General features: G+C 44.3%; 1 protein-coding gene across 2 annotated transcripts in view; it reads right to left on the reverse strand.

Annotated features, from left to right (window-relative positions):
- LOC126412117 (3'-5' RNA helicase YTHDC2-like) overlaps window positions 1-13879 on the reverse strand; it is a 345826-nt gene that overhangs the window by 278093 nt on the left and 53854 nt on the right. For both annotated transcript variants that reach the window (XM_050081554.1, XM_050081552.1), the window contains exon 4: window positions 10858-11054. In XM_050081554.1, the coding sequence (XP_049937511.1) occupies window positions 10858-11054 (197 nt within the window). The remainder of the gene's footprint in view (window positions 1-10857; window positions 11055-13879) is intronic.

Below are 13879 nucleotides of genomic sequence, written 5' to 3' on the forward strand. Positions count from 1 at the left end.
ACAGTCAGCCAATGAACAGAGAACGACGTTGCCACATCTCGACTGCAGTGCAGAGCATGTATGAGTGTCTTCAGTTTTAGAAACGTTCAGTCATAAATAAAGTAATAGAACAAAAACAATGTCTTGATAGTAGACATTCACTTATAGAAAGTTTGGAAAAAGCATTCTTTATACCAATTGCTTCATATTCTATTAATTAATTAAACCAAACAAGCAATAAGACTCCTAATTCAGGCGATAGCAAGGAAAGGTGTTTGTATCACTCTCACGAACCGCTTTTTCGCAATAAAGAACAGCGGTAATTGTTTATTTCCTATTGTACTTGGACGAAGCGTGAGTAATTCATAGTCATACCAACAGTGTTTGTCAGTATTTTGCGTGCCGTGATATAGTTCTCATGGCGTTATGTAGTCAGACGAGGTGAGTTAGCGTAACGGTTAAAGTGTTGGGCTGCTATGCGAAAGGTTATGAGTTCAAACCTTGTGTGGTGCTTAATAGTTTCATTATTTAAAAACAATATCGAAGTGCCTTACTTCATGAATTATATTCGTTTGAATGCAATTTTCTGAAATTTCTAGTGGTTTGTCTCTTCATTAACCCTTTCGCTGCTGCAGACACGTGCTCCCCACATTCCGCACTGTGGGCAATTTTATCATCACTGCACTGCTCGCCTGTGCAGACACATGGTGTTCCCACTGCTTTGACACTCTTATCATTCAGTTTCACAAAAACTATTTGGCCCAAAAATTTGATTTTTACGCGTCTTCTTGACTGATACCTTCCCCCCATCAATGACTTAATTTTGTTTCGATGTTCAATGCAGTTATTATGCAGCATTAAATGTAGTAAACCATTGCACGAAATTTTGAAGAGTTTGCAGAGGTAGAAGTCCATAGCGTATACTTTCCGTATGGTCGATTTTAGTTGCCACAATGTTGAGAATGAAATGTGGACAAGATACCTAAGTTTCAAATAAAATTTACTGTATAACAATTGTGGAGTCACCGCCAGACACCACACTTGCTAGGTGGTAGCCTTTAAATCGGCCGCGGTCCGCTGGTATACGTCGGACCTGCATGTCGCCATTATCAGTGCCACACGGCACACGGCAGGTCTAGAGAGACGTCCTAGCACTCGCCCCAGTTGTACAGCCGACTTTGCTAGCGATGGTTCACTGACAAATTACGCTCTCATTTGCCGAGACGATAGTTAGCATAGCCTTCAGCTACGTCATTTGCTATGACCTAGCAAGGCGCCATTATCAATTGCTATTTATCTTGTGATGCATGTACCGTCAGACCGATGTTCACCAATTATGGATTAAAGTTAAGTATTCCAACAACTACGTACTTTATTTGCTAGACTCAAATCCTTTAACTGTTCCAGACCTCACGCCAGCCTGCGTGAGCTTAAACGCGTGCCTTTCGGCTTCACCTCCTAGTGGCTTGGCTGTCTTGCCAAGTCACAACAAATGACGACGAGGATTTTGCGTTCGTGTTGCTAGACTGGTTTACTTGTGTAATGGCTTCGCCACAATCTCCAGATGTACTGTCCGAATTTTATCGCTTGCAGAATCAGCAGACACAGGCCTTATTGGATGCACTTGGACAGCTCGTCCAGGGTCAACGTGCAATGCAAAACAATGCGGAGGCCGCCGCTCCACCGCTCACGCAGCCACAACACGCAGTTGCACCACCTTTTCATCCTTTTGATACTGCACTGGAAAGCTGGACGTTGTGGCCACGCCAATTTGGATTCCATCTCGCCGCCTACAGAATTCCAGGTAATGAGCGGCAGCCTTTTCTCCTTTCCGCCGTAGGCGTCCAGACGTACCGTGTGATAGTGAAATTATTTCCCCGACGTGACGTAGCAACTCTGTCCTACGACGAAATTTTGTCTGCATTAGATGCTTATATCAAAGAATCAGTCAATGTAGTTGCCAAACGGTATACGTTCTTTCGCACAAAACGTACGGCCGGTCAGACTAATAGGGAGTGGGTTGCAACTTTGCAAGGCCTTACTAGGGATTGTGCTTTTGAGTGTGAATGTGGACTTCCTTATTCAGATACTATGGTGCGTGATGCAATTGCACAGAACGTTTCTGATGTTCGTATAAGGGAACAGATTTTGAAACTAGTCCATCCCTCCCTTCAACAAGTGATGGACATATTGGATCGGCTGGACACACTTGACTTTGCTCAGGAATCATTTGAACCTTCACCGGCCGTGTGCCACGTTAACCGGCCCGCCGGGCGCGTTGCACGGAACAGTAAACAGCCCTCGCGCCCGTCAGCGCAGCTGCCGCCAAGCTCTCCGCCAGGTGTGCCGCGCAAGCAAGCAAATGCAGTGCTAAAATCATGCCCGCAGTGTGCTACTAGACATTCGCGTGAGAATTGCCCGTTGCGCCAGGCTATTTGCTTTTTCTGTAATAAAAAAGGACATGTTCAAAGTGTTTGCCAGAAAAAGCTCAGATCGGACACACACAACCATTCCCGGCCCTTTGCTTCGCGCCGGAATCGAACCAAGAATACTCAGGCTCGTGAACCTTCGCCCATGGAAATTCATATAGTTCATTCCACACCGCCCAGTGTCACTCTCTCTAACAATGACTGTGTTTGTCCCACGAATAGTGTGCGTCGACATCGCCGGAAATCCCGTCAAGTCGCAAGTGATTCTGTGTCAGTGTCAGTTCACGTTGCACGAGACAGTCGCTCTTCTCGTCAGCGGGACAATAAACTTTTTGTAGACTTGGACCTTAATGGCAACATGATACCATTCCAGCTCGATAACGGAGCTGCAGTTCCATTGATCAATCAAGACACGTACAAACAGCTGGGCACACCTCCGTTGCGTGCCGCAAATGTTAAGCTCAGTAGTTATTCAGGACAAGCAATCCCTGTGTTAGGACAGTGCAGCCTTCTTGCAACATACAAAGGACAAACAAAACTTGTGTCGTTGTACGTCCTTCGTCTTCTTCTGCAGTGAACTTGTTCGGTTTAGATTTATTTCAATTGTTTAACTTGTCTATAGTCAATCAGGTCCTATCAGTGAACCAGACTGTGCCTTCAGACAGTGTTTCTCGTCTATGTGAAGAGTTTGCAGACGTTTTTGCACCGGGCCTTGGTTGCGCTAAGAACTATAAAGAACATTTGGAACTGAAAGTAAACGCGCAACCGAAATATTTCAGAGCGCGCAATGTTTCCCACGCATTGCGTGATGAGGTCGCAAGAACATTACACGATTTGGAATCCCAAGGTGTAATTGAACGTGTGCAGGCTTCTCTCTGGGCATCACCCTTAGTAATTTTGCAAAAGCCTTCCGGAAAATTGAGACTTTGTGTGGACTTGAAGGCAACAGTGAATCCACAACTAGTGACTGCAACTTTTCCTTTACCCCGCCCGGAAGATCTTTTTGACAAACTGTGCCCGGGTAAATATTTTTCGAAGTTGGCCCTAGCAGATGCGTACTTGCAAATACCGGTGGACGAAGAATCCCAGCGCGTTTTGGTGGTTAACACGCATCTTCATTTGTATCGATTCAACCGACTGCCATTCGGGTGTGCATCCGCCCCTGCATTGTTTCAACAATATTTACAAACTGTTTGTGCGTCGGTCCCTACTGCAGCAAACTATCTGGACGATATTGTGATCTCCGGAAAGACAGAAGAAGAACATTTAGCCAATCTCAGAACATTATTTCAGGTCTTGCGACAAAATGGTCTTCGCTTGCGGAAGGACAAATGTGTGTTTTTTGCTCGGGACTTACCCTATCTGGGCCATGTACTCAATGCCCAAGGCATACATCCCAGTCCCGAGCACCTCCGTGCCATACAAGACTTGCCTTCGCCGCAGAATTTGAAGCAGCTACAGAGTGTGCTGGGAAAAATCAATTATTATCATCGCTATGTGCGCCACGCCTCTTTCATTTCAGCTCCGCTTCATCGCTTACGCCGGAAAGGTGTTCCGTTCGTCTGGACGATGGAATGCGAACACGCCTTTCGCCAGTTGAAATCGGAGTTGCTTTCCAATACTTGCCTTACGCCATTCGATCCCCAGAAACCCCTTTTGTTGATGGTGGATGCATCGGATTTCGGGATCGGTGCTGTGCTTGCGCACAAAGATGGTTCGCACGATCACCCTATTCCCTCTGCGTCCAAATTGCTCTCGTCTGCACAAAGAAATTATTCACAGATCGAGAAAGAAGCATTGGCTCTCGTATTTGGTGTTACAAAGTTTCATGATTTCTTGTATGGTCGTCACTTTACCATCATCACAGACCACAAACCTTTGACATCGCTTTTTCATCCGACCAAGCCTGTACCTCCACATACAGCGCAGAAATTCATTTGCTGGTCTATTTTCCTCTCGCAGTACCGCTATGATATCTTGTATTGGTCCACTGCTAAGCACGGAAACGCCGATGCGTTGTCCCGTTTGCCTGTTGCTGAGGATAGAGCATTCGATTCCTCCGAACTTGCTTGCATGTTCATTGATGCGGAAACCGATGACATGGTCGAATCGTTTCCGATTGATTTTCGTCGTGTAGCTACAGCCACAGCTGCTGACCCTGTCCTTGCTACCGTTCTGCGTTTTGTTGCTACGCAATGGCCCTTGTCAAAGTCACGAATCGAGGATCCGTTGGTTCGCCAATTTTTTGCTCACAAGGAGAGACTTTTTGTTCGATGTGGTGTTTTGCTATTGCGTTCTGATAATGATCAGTCCAGGGTCGTGGTCCCACGTTCGTTACAGTCCTCTGTCTTATGGCTTCTCCACCAAGGGCATTGGGGTATAGTGCGAACGAAACAACTTGCTCGTCAGCACTGTACTTGGTTCGGAATCGATGCTGCGATTACGAATATGTGCTCTTCTTGCATGGCGTGTGCAGAACAACAATCCGCACCACTGCGGAAATTCTTTGCATGGCCAAAAGCCACTTCCCCTTGGCAACGCTTACACATCGATTTTGCTGGTCCATTCTGGAATGCTCGATGGTTGGTTGTGGTAGATTCATTCAGTAATTTTCCTTTTGTTGTCCGAATGTCTTCCACGACATCATCTGCCACCATCCAAGCGTTATCCGCTATCTTTTGCATTGAAGGTCTTCCACAGACTTGTTTCCAACAATAAGGCCAATGGTATTCAACATCTGACGTCCGCGCCGTTTTCGCCACAGTCAAATGGTGCCGCTGAACGATTGGTCAGGCTTTCAAGTCACAGATGTTGAAGTTGAAAGAATCTCATTCTCGGGAGGACGCATTATTGCTCTTTTTGTCCTCGTATCGCTCTCAGCCTCGAGATGGTCGCTCACCGGCTGAGTTGCTCCACGGTCGTCCTCATTGAACCTTGATGTCTTTGCTACATCTGCCGCATCAGGTTCCTGTGCAGCGGCAGACACCTGCTTTTGCCCAGGCGACGTTGTATACCATCGCAACTATTGCGGTTCAATGCGTTGGCTCGCAGGGCGCATTCTTCGCTGCCTCGGCCGCGCTATGTATCTGGTTTTGGGGGCCTCTGTTGAGGTGCGTCGGCATCTCAATCAGCTGCACCTCTGTCGTCGCATGGGTTCTGCCGCTCCCCGTCTGCTTTCAGCGACGGTGCCGTCCGGTCAGCGCCCTGGGGACCCATCTACTGGCTTGCCTCATCCCCAGGTGTTACCGATGCTGCCTTCCATTTTGCCCCATGACGACGCGACGCCACCTGTTCCCCCGCCGGTGACGCCCGCAGTGGACGCATCGCTGCAGCCGCCGGACGCCTCCCTGGGTCACGCGCCGCCGATCACTTCCCGTGACCCGTTGTACCCCGCCATGGAACTCTTGCCCGCTCCGGACCATCTGTCGTCTTCGCCCGTCGAGTGCCCCGACCCGATGGAGGTCGACCCTTCAGCCTCTCCTGTCTCTTTGCGGGCGCGTACACCACATGTTGGCGTGCACCTTGGACTAGGTTTTCAGGCATTTCCTAGCTCCCCTCAGACCGAATGGCAGGGTGCGGGTGGCACAGCCTCGCCTGTTGTTAGGCTCCCTACCTCGTCGCATACGTCAACGTGGGGTCCTCCCCACGGCGGGCGGAAGCCTTATAACACAACCGTACGCCGATTTGCGGTGGAGGAATGTGGTGTCACCGCCAGACACCACACTTGCTAGGTGGTAGCCTTTAAATCAGCCGCGGTCCGCTGGTATACGTCGGACCCGCGTGTCGCCACTATCAGTGATTGCAGACCGAGCGCCGCCACACGGCAGGTCTAGAGAGACGTCCTAGCACTCACCCCAGTTGTACAGCCGACTTTGCTAGCGATGGTTCACTGACAAATTACGCTCTCATTTGCCGAGACGATAGTTAGCATAGCCTTCAGCTACGTCATTTGCTACGATCTAGCAAGGCGCCATTATCAATTGCTATTTATCTTGTGATGCATGTACCGTCAGACCGATGTTCACCAGTTATGGATTAAAGTTAAGTATTCCAACAACTACATACTTTATTTGCTAGACTCAAATCCTTTAACTGTTCCAGACTTCACGCCAGCCTGTGTGAGCTTAAACGCGTGCCTTTCGGCTTCACCTCCTAGTGGCTTGGCTGTCTTGCCTAGTCACAACAACAATATCTCATTTAATTTAAGTACGACATAGGTGTCGTATGTAATATTGAGAAATATTTCGTCTTTCGCGACTGTAATAAAAGTATTATTTACACCGGACGCGTTTGGCTTTATTTTAAAGCACTTCAATCAAGGAAAGGTATGGCACATACACAATGGTACTCATGTTCTCTTTCTTGTTTTTGTTCCACAGTCGCAGTTTTACCAATGGTACTGAAATATATTCCTCTTCTGCAACTGTAATAAGGGACTTATTTAGCCCAGACGCATTTCTCTCTTTTGAAGCATCTTCAGTGGACAGTATTTTGTCTCCTCCATTGCCACGTCACCTTTCATAGTTTTATGCTGCGGTAACACAATATTCAATGTTTGTGTTGGCAGATCAGTGTTTTAGCAAATAAATGATGTTTGTGTGTGCCACACACAAAAATTATATTTGACATAGCTCAGAGCACTTCACTGATAGACGGTATATTCAAGTCCTAATGTTTTTGTAAGTCCACAGTTTTGTTTAATGTATTTTGTCTACTTCCTTTTGATTGATTGAAGAGCTTTAAAATAAAGCCAAACGTGCTCAGTGTAAATAAAACTTTTGTTACAGTTGCGAAAGACGAAATATTTCCCAATATTACATACGACACCTATGTGGTACTTAAATGAGCTATTGTTATACAGTAAATTTTATATGAAATTTAGGTACCTTGTCCACATTTCATTCTCAACATTGTGGCAACTAAAATCGACCATACGAAAAGTATACTCTATGGACTTTTACCTCTGCAAACTCTTCAAAATTTCGTGCAATGGTTTACTATATTTAATGCTGCATAATAACTGTGTTGAACATCGAAACAAAATTAAGTCATTTATGGGGGGAAGGTATCAGTCAAGAAGATGTGTAAAAATCTAATTTTTGGGCCAAATAGTTTTTGTGGAATCGATTGATAAGAGGGCCAAAGCAGTCAGAACACGATGTGTCTGCACAGGCGAGCAGTGCAGTGACAAAATTGCGCACATCGCGGAATGCAGGGAGCACGTCTTTGTAGCAGCGAAAGGGTTAATGCGGCCGTGGTGGCTTTACTTCATGAACTGTGCGCTCCCCCCTACACGTAAGCTGGCGAACTACGCTATACTATGGCGCTGCTTCTATTGGCGCGTGCGTCGTGTGCAACTGGCAACGCAGCAATCTCCCGCGTCTGGGCGGGCATGCGCGAGCCGCCAAGATAAAAGAATTGAACTATAGTACTGGCCAACAACCAGTAAATACTACCCTCCTGTTTTATATCAAAACCGGCTGCAAGGAGGTAAAATAAAACAGCACATTGTTGTGTAGAGAATTTTTGTTTAAAATTATATATAAAGAGTAAGAATATATTTGGGAGAAACCACTTGTCTAATGGTTTAAATGCCCTACTATAAAACTTAAAACTGACTGTGAGAAAGTAAACAATACCACACATTATCACAAGACACATAGCACATCAGAGCACAGCATTTTCTTTCTTGCAGTTGGTTTTCACAAAAAATCTGTACATTGTTGTTTAAAAAATATGTACTACATGTCAATCCGAATTTTTAACAGAGTATTGTATAAAAATGTGAAGTAAATAACTCTTCCACTTTTCAGGATTTTTGCTAATGCTGTTACCACATAATACAATTTTTTTTTTTTTCATCTAAGAAAATGTAAAGCCTATGTCGGTCGGTTCAAATGTTTATCAGAATATTGTGTAAAAATGTGAACTAAGCTGCTCCAGAATTTTTTGCGATTTGTGTTAGCAATATTTCCTTTTTATATATTATATGTATTGGAAAAGAACAGAAGCCTATGTCTGTCTGAACGTTTATTTAAGCATAGCATAAAAATCTGAATAAAATCTGTTAAGAACTTTTTGAGATTTTTTAACAATGTTTTGTCATCATGTAGTACAATAGATTTCAACTGAAGCATTCGCATGTCCATAGTAACCATTTCATTTTTCCTTTTATTGTATCTGGTCAGGATACATGTAATAATATCAGCCATTCAAATATCAATTCAAATGTTTTACAGAATTACAGTAAGGTTAAAACAGAAAAATATGTATTCTAGGTTTAAGAAGTGCTAAATTATCTTAGTTGCAATTTAGTTACACAATTATACATCTTCAAGATAAGACTGAGTAAATTAAATCCTTCTTTACCAGAGCTATGTGTCTCCCCTCTGAGAAAAACAGAAGGGGAAGTATTTTGGACTTGGACACAGCCACAGTTATTGCTGCCACTGGGTTTTGGCGCATTCACATATTGCAACATTTGAAGAAAATGAGGCAATTTTCCAGTTATCAGCCTCGTAGCTTTCAGAGTGCAGCAGTGGTGAGACTAAGCATTTTTGGATATTAAGGACATTGTCTGAAAGCTTAGCAACCATTTCAGTCTTGTTTGAATGTCTGTTGACTGTTCAACAATTCAACTATGAGATGAATCTCTACCTTTAATTCTTTCCTTTGCTTCTGCCCATTATGCCCACTGTCCACGGTGAGACTGAATGCTGCTTGGTGAGGATGGCATGTGACAAGAGAAGGAAACTATATAAGCACAGCAAAGATGAGTGGAAAATCATTATAGTGACAACAAGGGCCTCAAATGGAGAAGTCAACTGACATAAGAGACTCTGAAAAGGGGTAGATTGTTATGGACCAGCACCTGGGAAGAAGCATCACCAAATCTATGCAGCTGGTCAGCTATCTGCATGCTGCTGTGGTGGGCATCTAGTGAAAATAGTGAAACCAAGAGCTGGCACCAAGATGTTAGACATCCACATCTCCTCACATGACATGGTGGTCAGAGACTTCCCGAATCTATACAGCGGGATAGGCAGTGATCTGCATCAGATCTAATGACAGACCACAATGATGGTGCATGCACAAATGTTTTAGAGCACATCATTCACTACAGATTGTGAACATGAAGCTCTGCAGCAGACAACCCTTAAAATGTTCTCTTGTTGATCTACTGACACCATCAATTATGATTTCAGTGGGCTCAGCATCACGGAGATTGTTCCTTGGGTCAATAGAAATGTGTTGCTTGGTCAGATGAATCACATTTTTTGTTACACCAGATTGATGGTCATGTCTGGATATGTCATCACCCAGGCAAATAGCTGCCCAAAACATGAACCATGCAACAGACACAGGCCAGTGGCAGCAGTTTTTTGCTTGTGGGACTTTTACTTGGAATTCCAAGGCACCATAACAGCTACAGACTAGGTGAAAATTACTGTGGATCAGCTGCATCCGTTAATGCTTGATGTCTTCCCAAGGGTGATAGTATGTACCAGCTGGACAGCTGTCTGTGCCACAAAGTGAGATTCATGCTATAGTAGTTTGAGGAGCATGATAGTGAAGTAGTACTGATGTCTTGGGCACCTAATTCATCTCATACACTTGTGACATCTTTTAATGCAGATCTGAGGTACATTTAAGTGTGATGACATAAGCAGAGTTGTCCACATCAAACATATCATAAACACAAATTACATAAGTATTACCATACGAACAATGTTATCAATGACACCTTTATAATCCACATTCGACACATCCACTAATAACAAATTTTATTCTCTGTAGAAGGTCGCTTGTAAAAATGAGCAAAGCCCAAAAGTAGCCAACCAGTAGATAAATAGCAGCTGTGGTGTTAAACATTTAAATATGTATTTTCTTCAACATCTAAGAGCTGCAAGATGTGATGTATTGAAAATTTTTATAATAAGGAAACTCATATTGATTTTACACTGCAACAACCACAACCAACTGATCAATGAGAATAAATGAATGCAAATGAACTGTCTATAGCAGCAACAAAAAAATATCCTTTGCTGAGCACTGCATCTCACATAACATGACTGTCAGGATTATATAGGAGAATACTCTGGTGCTTCAAAACTGCAAATTTGGAAAATGACTTTCCAAAAACCTCTCAGCTACACCCAGTTTAATCCAAAATTACTCTCTTTTCCTTTGGCCTCTCTACACTCCTCCATAATATTCACTCCATCCCTTGTCAAGTTGCAGTCACTGTCATTAACTCTCTGTTTCCCCTCAATTGCTCAAGTTTGCTCACAAATTGCCTCAATCAACGTGTGGATGCCTTCTACTGCCTTCTCTTTATCCAATCTTCTGCCTATTTATATCTCTCTATTTACATCTCCTGATGACACACATAAATAAATAACAAAATTATGGTACATTGAACAAACAGTGCATAGAGTAAACCACTCACCTGTGTGGTCTTTCCAGAGCCAGTTTCTCCCGCAATTATAACAACCTGATTATTATTCACAACTTGCAAAATTTCCTCCCTCATGTTCCATATTGGGAGCTGCTTCCTATAAGGCAGCAATTCTTGGTTGACGGAATATGGAGGTACTTGTGGTATGGCATTGTTGAGCCGACCCATTGTTTTGTTGACATCCTTCACTGTAAAAATGTAACACATTAAAGAGCATAAACATGACTGTGAATAACAAAATTTAAGGCTTTAATGTAAATATAATCCCTGCTATGGGTATTAGACACAATTTATTACAATGTGTTGTACTTCTCTCCCTACTATACTAGTTACGGCACAACAGTGAGTTAATCTTCATCACTGTCTCCTTCTTCTTCTACCTATTCTTTCTATACATATATGAATTAAAGTCCTGTTGCCACAGTTTCTGTCTTTATATTCAGATCAATCTCATGAACTACTGTAGGGAGTTTGATAGGTTTTTTACTAATGGATACACCGATTGACAGCACAGGTGATACGAGTAAGGCAGCCAAACTGTGGTGCCAGGCCGGTGTGAGCTGTCCCTACCATGAGGCTGACAGGAGCTACTGCCAACTTCCTAAATGACCTGCAATGCAAGACATACCAAATATTGTCCTGATAAAAACATGTTTTTTGGTATGGACTTAACATTTAAGAGGCCTCAAGAGAAATTATGGAAAAGACCACACAGAAAATGTAACCAATATTGTACAGCCACTTGAGTCAGGCAGCGAGCAAGTGGCTATAACTCATGCCAAACTAGTCCTGTAATCAGGCAGACCGGTTGGCGGAGTAGCTCACAGCTTCCATCAGTGTCACAAGATGTCACTCCAAACACCAACTGAATATGGAACACACAGCATTTGTGCTTCCTGAGAACTTTTCTGGAGTGCACTGTTTAAATCACTGAAGCTGTATGAAAGTGATGGTATACTGTTACCTAAAATTGTTTTCTGAATTTTAATCATAACTCTATGCAGTGGCTCATAAAAAAAATTAACACTCTGCCAAACAAGTCTCGCTGGTCGACATGTAGGTATCACAAAATCTGGCCATGTTCAGCGTAAAGATGCTTCAACAGTCTGAATTTTATCTGTAAACTGTCGAAGTATTCGTAACAAGTTCCTGAATTTACTGTTGCCCATGAAATTTGTCACACTCAAATTGTTCTTGGGACCAAAAGCTGACTGAAACCAGAAGTAGAAAGCCCTGAAATACATAGCGAGTCATGGAGCATATATTGGATAGCCACTTTAGATGCCATATGAGGTGGAGGTTCATTGCAGTTGGCAAAAATATTGACTCTCACTATATAACAGAGATGTTGAATTGGAGATAGGCACAACAAAAAGACTGCTGGAAAGTGAGATTTAGTCAACAAGGCCTTTGTCGAATATGGACAAAACACACACACACACACACACACACACACACACACACACACACACACACAGAGAGATAGAGAGAGAGAAAATTGCGTGCGCGTGCAAACGCAACTCTCACATACATGACTACAGTCTCTGTCAGTAGAAGCCAGACTGGGAAGTCTGTGTAACAGTGAAATTATCTGGTCACATACAACAGGTGTAAGTGAAATTGAGTTAATTGTTGGATGTTTACATCACCCACAGCATTCCGCTGCAACAGTTTTTAGAGTCATTTAAAGAAAGTGTGCAATACTAATGGAATACTAGTTAGGGGTGACTTTAACCTACTAAGTATACTGTAGACTGGGATATCTATGGAATTACTGTAGACAGTCTTGTGAAGTATGTTCGAACACTTTTCCAAAAACTGTTTGAGCTATTAGTATGGTAGCCCACATGCAATGGAAATATTTTAGGCTTATAGCTACAAACAGGCCAGACCTTATCAACGGCATCAGCAAAGAGACAGACTGTAAATCATTCTCTGGAGAAGTACGTGCCTAGTAAATGGACTAAAGATGGAAAAGACTTACCATGGTTTAACACTGAAATTATGAATATATTGAGAAAGCAAAGGCTGTTGCACTCTCGGTTCAAAAGAGAATGCACAAACAACAACAGGCAATCGTTAATAGAAATTCGTGTTCCTGTAAAAAGATCTATATGCGAAGTGTACAACAGTTACCACCATCATGTGGTCTTTAGTCAAGAGACTGGTTTGATGCAGCTCTCCATGCTACTCTATTCTGTGCAAGCCTCATCATCTCCAAATTACTACTGCAACCTACATTCTTCTGAATCTACACTCCTGGAAATGGAAAAAAGAACACATTGACACCGGTGTGTCAGACCCACCATACTTGCTCCGGACACTGCGAGAGGGCTGTACAAGCAATGATCACACGCACGGCACAGTGGACACACCAGGAACCGCGGTGTTGGCCGTCGAATGGTGCTAGCTGCGCAGCATTTGTGCACCGCCGCCGTCAGTGTCAACCAGTTTGCCGTGGCATACGGAGCTCCATCGCAGTCTTTAACACTGGTAGCATGCCGCGACAATGTGGACGTGAACCGTATGTGCAGTTGACGGACTTTGAGCGAGGGCGTATAGTGGGCATGCGGGAGGCCGGGTGGACGTACCGCCGAATTGCTCAACACGTGGGGCGTGAGGTCTCCACAGTACATCGATGTTGTCGCCAGTGGTCGGCGGAAGGTGCACGTGCCCGTCAACCTGGGACCGGACCGCAGCGACGCACGGATGCACGCCAAGACCGTAGGATCCTACGCAGTGCCGTAGGGGACCGCACCGCCACTTCCCAGCAAATTAGGGACACTGTTGCTCCTGGGGTATCGGCGAGGACCATTCGCAACCGTCTCCATGAAGCTGGGCTACGGTCCCGCACACCGTTAGGCCGTCTTCCGCTCACGCCCCAACATCGTGCAGCCCGCCTCCAGTGGTGTCGCGACAGGCGTGAATGGAGGGACGAATGGAGACGTGTCGTCTTCAGCGATGAGAGTCGCTTCTGCCTTGGTGCCAATGATGGTCGTATGCGTGTTTGGCG

The sequence above is a fragment of the Schistocerca serialis genome, chromosome 7 (genome assembly GCF_023864345.2).
Source record: "Schistocerca serialis cubense isolate TAMUIC-IGC-003099 chromosome 7, iqSchSeri2.2, whole genome shotgun sequence".
Classification (NCBI taxonomy): Eukaryota; Metazoa; Arthropoda; class Insecta; order Orthoptera; family Acrididae; genus Schistocerca; species Schistocerca serialis.